The sequence below is a fragment of the Colobus angolensis genome, unplaced genomic scaffold (genome assembly GCF_000951035.1).
Source record: "Colobus angolensis palliatus isolate OR3802 unplaced genomic scaffold, Cang.pa_1.0 Scaffold233, whole genome shotgun sequence".
NCBI lineage: Eukaryota > Metazoa > Chordata > Mammalia > Primates > Cercopithecidae > Colobus > Colobus angolensis.
Genome location: NW_012115522.1, coordinates 3068212 through 3075117, shown reverse-complemented (window position 1 = coordinate 3075117; position 6906 = coordinate 3068212). Strand labels below are relative to the sequence as shown.

The 6906-nt window shown below is 49.5% G+C and overlaps 1 protein-coding gene across 3 annotated transcripts in view; it reads left to right on the top strand.

Moving 5' to 3' along the window:
* The window catches only part of PNOC (prepronociceptin), a 27184-nt gene extending 21660 nt beyond the window's left edge, over nucleotides 1-5524 (top strand). Inside the window, exons 1-3 of one of the 3 annotated variants that reach the window (XM_011944565.1) lie at nucleotides 846-986; nucleotides 1237-1689; nucleotides 5113-5524. In XM_011944565.1, the coding sequence (XP_011799955.1) occupies nucleotides 1303-1641 (339 nt within the window). In that variant the 5' untranslated portion in view covers nucleotides 846-986; nucleotides 1237-1302 and the 3' untranslated portion in view covers nucleotides 1642-1689; nucleotides 5113-5524. Of the gene's footprint in view, nucleotides 1-845; nucleotides 987-1236; nucleotides 1690-5112 lie in introns of those variants that run through there. The other 2 variants (XM_011944564.1, XM_011944563.1) reach the window with 2 other exon arrangements.
* The last annotated feature ends 1382 nt before the right edge of the window (nucleotides 5525-6906 follow it).

Here is a 6906-nt window from a genome sequence, read left to right as displayed (position 1 = left end):
GGATGGTCTCGATCTCCTGACCTTGTGATCCGCCCGTCTCGGCCTCCCAAAGTGCTGGGATTACAGGCTTGAGCCACCGCGCCCGGCCTACACTTCCATTTTTATGTCATCAGCTACTTATCGCTGCAAGGAAGCTTGGGAAACATATATGTTGCCTTTAGGAATAAAACAGTGTTCTGTGCATAAGGAGAAGGGGAGATGAATACAGGCCAGACAGTTGCAGCCTCTGCCCCAGAAGGTGCCCTGGAAGCCAGGCAGGAGCTCCATGCTATGATGAGGGGCTCTGCCTACTGACTCACAACAGCAAGGTCAGGGGTTTCCAGCCGGCTAAGGCCAGAAACCTGGACTGAAATTAGGGGTGAAGCCAAAACAGCAAATAGGAAGAAATGCCAGGGGCAGAGGCTTCCAGGAGACCCAATCAGAACCAAGAACGTGGGGGGGGAGGGGGGGGGCCAAGGTCAGAACCAGCCAAGAGGGGGTGGAGAAACATCGCGGTCCAGCTGGTGGCTAGAAGTCAGGGTTGGCAGGAGACCCAGAGCAGAGTGTTCCCAGGGACAGGGCGGGTCTGCTGGGCTCACATCTGATGATGGCATCTCTCCTCCAACCTGGAACTGGATCACAGGTTCGGCCTCGCACGTCCAGTCTGCCTACACCCCACAGGGTCTTGACCCCCATTTGCTATAAATGATACACAGATAGTGACAACTGCTGTACGAGGGATGAAAAATTAACAACACCCGGGTAGATCTTTACACAGTGACCTTAAAATAAACCTGCAGATTTGACTACATACTTTCACATCCCCAATTTCTTTAACCCATCTGACCTTCCACAAGCCTGAGGAAAGAACAAAATAAAAGTCTTTATGGGTGACAGTCATGAGTTGTGCTTGGCTCCAAAAACCCGACTAAAGATGTAACAGGGTGTGGTGTTGGGCGCATTCATCCTGTCTTAACTTCCTATGTTAACGTGCTGTGACACCAGAGGTAAGTTACACTCACCTCTCTGAGCCGTGGTTTCTTTGTAAAATGATGGAGCTGAGTCAGATGATTCTGTTCGTTTCCAATTCTGAAATTCTACGAACCTAAAAACCTGTGTAAAAGTGCTGCACGTTACTTGATAAACTAGATGCTTCAGAAGCACTTGCACTGGTGCAGTGGGCCGGATCTCCTCCCTCTCCCTGGATTAACAGAGGTCCTTGTTCCTTCTCCCCTCCTCTCACCCGTATCTTTGCAGGTGTGCATCCTCGAGTGTGAAGAGAAAGTCTTTCCCAGCCCCCTCTGGACTCCATGCACCAAGGTCATGGCCAGGAGCTCTTGGCAGCTCAGCCCTGCCGCCCCAGAGCATGTAGCGGCTGCTCTCTACCAGCCGAGAGCTTCGGAGATGCAGCATCTGCGGCGAATGCCCCGAGTCCGGAGCCTGTTCCAGGAGCAGGAGGAGCCCGAGCCTGGCATGGAGGAGGCTGGTGAGATGGAGCAGAAGCAGCTGCAGAAGAGATTTGGGGGCTTCACTGGGGCCCGGAAGTCGGCCCGGAAGTTGGCCAATCAGAAGCGGTTCAGTGAGTTTATGAGGCAGTACTTGGTCCTGAGCATGCAGTCCAGCCAGCGCCGGCGCACCCTGCACCAGAATGGTAATGTGTAGCCTGGAAGGGGCGTTCTTCCCAGCTGTACCGGCCACTGCAACCCATGAGTGAGTTGGGCACCAATAAGCTGGGGGCAAGGAGAGACCTCACACACCAACTGTCTTAGCCTTGCTCCCAGGCCTAGAAGCACATTCATCCCCAAACACACACACACACACACACACACACACACACACACCCCTCAAGGAGTCCAGCCCACCCTTTCTCTAGGCAGCAAATATTTTCCTATGATTGCACCTTGAAGCTGACCACTCCTGGCTAGAGACTGGTTACCATGGGGATAATAGTAGTATGTTAAGATAACTAATTCTTCTATCACTCCCCAGGAGCTTAGTTACTATGGGGACAGTTAAATGGAACAATATGCCCATCCGGTTGCCATAGCAACCAGTCAGCTCACCTTTCCTCGAGATTGTCTCTCTAAACACCGAGAGCAGGACCTACTCTTAGCCATTAACAGAGTCCGATACCACAGCTATGATGTGTTATTTCATCTTCAAAGACAGCTTACCGATCCCTTCTCCTTTCCCCAGGTCTCAGGGTGCCTGGCTCCGTGGAAACATTAAAGTTTCCCATTTTACCTGGCCAAAGAGGTCTTGTTAAGATCAGGAGGTGTGGTTTCTGCTCTTCCTCCTTCCACAAGCCATTTGTCCATCCTGCTACCTTGCCAGAGAGGGACTGATTCCTTATGGTCAATGGTATCATTACTGAGCAAGACGTGGAGAATTGGAACCTAGTAGCTACTAGAATATAGACTAAAGGGGTTCATCTTTCCTCCATTTCGATTCTTTCCAGCGTGCCTTTTTTTTTTTTTTTTGCTTGCTTTTATTCCTCTCTTCTTTCTTCCTTGTTCTTTCTTCTGCTCTGTTCCTACCCCCACAGGCACCTTATGCAAGTCCATATGTCTAATAATATACATCAAAGACCCTAATTGATTACCTGGTCATTCAAAACCCAACTTTCCTTAGGCCATCAACCAATACATCACTTTGAGTGGCATTGGCAACCTAGCACAGTAGAATTTTCTGAAAATTTAGGAAAATCCCAACCATCAAAGATATGTGCCTTAATTAGTATATGGGAATATGATCATCTGCAGAGTCTCATACATCTCCTTAAATAGCTAAGAAACTTGCCTGTATTCATCCATTTTGCATTGCTATGAAGGAATACCTGAGGCTGGGTACTTTATAAACAAAGTTTATTTGGCTCACGTTCTGCAGTCTATACAAGAAGCACAGCACCCGCATCTGCTTCTGGTGAGGCCCTCAGAGAGCTTTTACGCATGGCAGAAGGCAAGGGGAGCTGGCGTGCCACATAGCAAGAGGGGGCAAGAGAGAGAAAAGAGGAGGTCCCAGCCCCTTTAACAACCAGATCTCCCATGAACTCATTACTGCGGGGTGGGCACCAAGGCATTCCTGAAGGATCCACCCCCATGACCCATACACCGCCCACTAGGCCCACCTCCAACATTGGGGATCACATCTCAACATGAAATTGGAAGAGGACAAACTTCCAAACTGTATCATTGCCCTAACACAACCAGTCAGTTCCTCACAATCACCCCAAAACATTACCCAAGTGGGGCTTTTCCCTGAGTCCGAGCATAAGAGAAAAAATATCTGCATGTGCTGTTTTATGTTGCGTCCCATACCATCAGAGGTAGCGGTGTCACTAATAACCTTCCTTGATGATATATTAGTGCATATGCTAATGTTTGGTGCCCACACTTTAGCATGGAGACGGCCCCTTTGCAGGTAGGCCGGCATGTTCACCACAGGCCTGCTACCAAATATGGACACATGTATTAAGTTGTGAAGAGAAAGCTGATGTGTTTATTTTAGCAGGATGACTCATCTCCAAAGGCTCCAAATTAACCTGCACTGCTTTTGAAGTCATACTCTTGGATCCTTCACAAGCCTCCTATTTCTTTCTAACACATATCTGCACAGCACCTAACAGCAAATCGTTCAAAAGTAGCATGGGTTGAATTCTTTCAAATCTTAAAGACATTCTTCTTTAAAGTGGCTCTTCAGGGACACTGAAGCTCATGTCTAATTCTGAACGATGGCAATGTTCTTTACCTAAACACAGTTGAAAATCAGGCCCATTAACAGGAATCCATTTATTTTTTAAAAAATGATTCGAGCCTCTATCCGGGCAATTGGTTTTTCTAATCTTCTGTTATGCTTCCAACTGAGAGGCACTGAAACAAAACCGGTAAGAAACTTCTGTCTGTGGCTCTGCTCAGATGTCAAGTTCTGGATGGAAACCAGAAACATTAACCAGCTCATTTGGGTATTATTGATGACTCTCCTTTCTCCTTCTGCAACCATCTCTCTGTTTCTTTTCCCCCAACATGCACAGTTGGTGAGTTCCAATATGGATATTTATGAGTCTATAACAGCTGGCTTCAACCTTATTTTCATCCACATACACACAACCCAACCTGCCCTACACATGATGGAGATGTCTCCATCTTAGGGGACTCGTTACCAATGCTGTCCTTGACTTCTAAGGTATCTAATACTAATCGACATGGAGAAGGCTGGGAAGAAGTGGGGCCACCTTACACTGGAATGGGATAAAGAACCCTATTCAGGGCCGGGCGTGGTAGCTCTTGCCTGTAATCCCAACACTTTAGGAGGCCGAGGCTGATAGATCACCTGAGGTCAGAAGTTTGAGACCAGCCTGGCCAACATGGTGAAACCCCGTCTCTACTAAAAATACAAAACTTAGCTGGGCGTCGTGGTGGGCGCCTGTAGTCCCAGCTACTTGGGAGACTGAGGAGGAGAATCGCTTGAACCCAGGAGGCGGAGGTTGCAGTGAGCCGAGATAGTGCACATTACACTCCAGCCTGGACAAGAGCGAAATTCCGTCTCAAAAAAAACGAAAACAAACAAACAAACAAAAACCCTATTCAGAAAGTGTAATGATGTCCTAGGAAGGAAAGGTGTTGGGGTACAGGCCCACCTCTAGACAGAACTTGTCACAGCTGGTCTTGGGGGTCTGCCTGCCTTTCCTCTGACCCCATACTGCCTTCCTCTTTTCTGCTACCCTCAGGCTTTGATCCTTCTAGGCAATGGAGACTGAGCACATTCATTCATGGTCAGATATCAGTGCCATCGGGCTCAAAGAGCACTTGCAAACAAAAGAACTGTAAAACAAGGGCACTATTTTGCATGGGCTCCAAATACCAGGGAGAACTGTTCCCCAGGAGGGGGCTTGCCGCTGTGCCTATCGAGTCACAGCCCACAGACCTCCCCTTTTGCCTATTAGTCCGGCCAGTAGACCTGGGTCTGAGAGAGACGTGGAGGAGCTGAGGACCCCTCGGGCTACGTTAGGAACGATTTCTTTGGGTTGATAGCTTTTCCTTGCCTCCCTTTCACTGCTTCCGTCTCCAGGGGGAATAGAAAGGGGTGAGAAAAACCATCAGGTTTGCCATTTTTCAATCATTTCTGTCTCCCCAGGCGTCCAGGTGATCCCCCAAACAGCATGTGTCCAGCCCCAGACCTGCCGCCTGGGAATCAGGATTCCTTCTTCCCCAAAGCACTGAGCGTCTGCAGATCTGGCAGGCTTCATGGCCTCCAGAACCTCCCCGTCTGATTGTTCCTCCCCAGGCCCCGGCATGTTTCACCACAACCCTGTTGCTACACCAGAGTGTATTTTTGTAATTCCTCTAGCTACCATTTCAATGGCCCCCTCTCTCCTGCTCACCTGCCTCTTCCCCCTTCTAGGGGCAGGTGAAAGGGATAGGAAATTGAACCTGGGGTTTTGACTCGCCACTGCCATAACTTGTTTGTAAAAGAGCTGTTCTTTCCAACTGATTGTTTTAAACAACGATTTCTCCATTAAACTTCTACTGAGCAAATGGTTAATAAATTGGTTTGCTGTTTTTAAGTGAAGTGACAGAAGCAGACTCTGCACACAAACCAGCGCTGCGGCTGCCAGGAAGCAGAGGTAAAAAGTGCATGGCCCTGCTGTGTAGAAAGGAGGATGGGCAGGCTGAGCGCAGTGGCTCACGCCTGTAATCCCAGCACTTTTGGAGGCTGAGGTGGGTGGATCATGAGGTCAGGAGTTCAAGACCAGCCTGGCCAACATGGCGAAATTAGCCAAGCATGGTTGGCTCTTGTCTGTAATCCCAGCTACTCAGGAGGCTGAGGCAGGAGAATTGCTTGAACCCGGGAGGCAGAGATTGCAGTGAGCCAAGATCGCATCATTGCACTCCAGCCTGGGAGACAGAGCGAGACTCCTGTCTCAAAAAAAAAAAAAAAAAAAGAATGGGCAAGGTGCACCCCGATGACACAGCGCCCAGATCCAAGTGCAGCCGGTGGGCGAATGAATGCACATGGCTGTGTGAATGGATGGGCCAGAGAGAGGGCAGAGGCTCTCCAAACCCCTGCGTGCATCAGCACCACAGAGAGGCAGGCTGCTGACGCCACCCCCAGTTTCAGATGGTAGAAATCTGCCTTTTTACCAAGCTCCAGGTGGTACAGATCCTGCTGGTTTGGGTCCAGTGGACTGGGACACATAGCAAGGAGCAGGGCAGAGAAAAACCTGCTGATGCCACTTTTATCTCCAGCTTCACACGTTAGGGTGTGTCACTGTCAGAGTCCAGCCGAGAAACACAAGGCAACCCAAACCGAGTCTGTCAGGGAGAGTTAACCATCTACATGAGTGGGCAGGTATAGAAGATCAGCAAGGGATGGAAAGGCGCTCTGTTGGGAGCCGGAGAGCCCTGGTAGGGGTAAGGGAGTTCCTGGACCCACAAGGACTCTAGCTCTCCATAGCTTTCAGCAGAGAAATACAGCCATTTACTCACACACTGTGGGAGACAGGATTCAATACCCCCACTTCCCTCTGCTCCCCGCTTTCAAACTCCAGCCTGGTGTCTGTCAGCCAAATCCACCCAGAAGCTGGAAAATTGGGGGTCTACCCACCGATGCAGCTGCAAAGGTAGGGGTCGGGGGCAAGCTACAGATGGAAAAGGCAGGTAGCTAACTTGGTGGGGGTCTTGACAAAAGCAGTAAAATAGGTAATTCTATTCGAGGTGTTCTTAAGAGGGATGAGCTGGAACAAGGACACAGAGAAGGGGAGAAGGAAGTCCCTGACTGCACTTCCAAGATATAAAAAAAGGCAAAAAGGAGGGAAAAAGAAACTGCTTTGTGGGCTGCTGTGCGTGACTGGCTCAGGCCATAATCAAGTACCTGAGTGGGATACCCCCACTGGCCAGCAATGTGAAGGAAGGGTCCCTGCAACCCGCC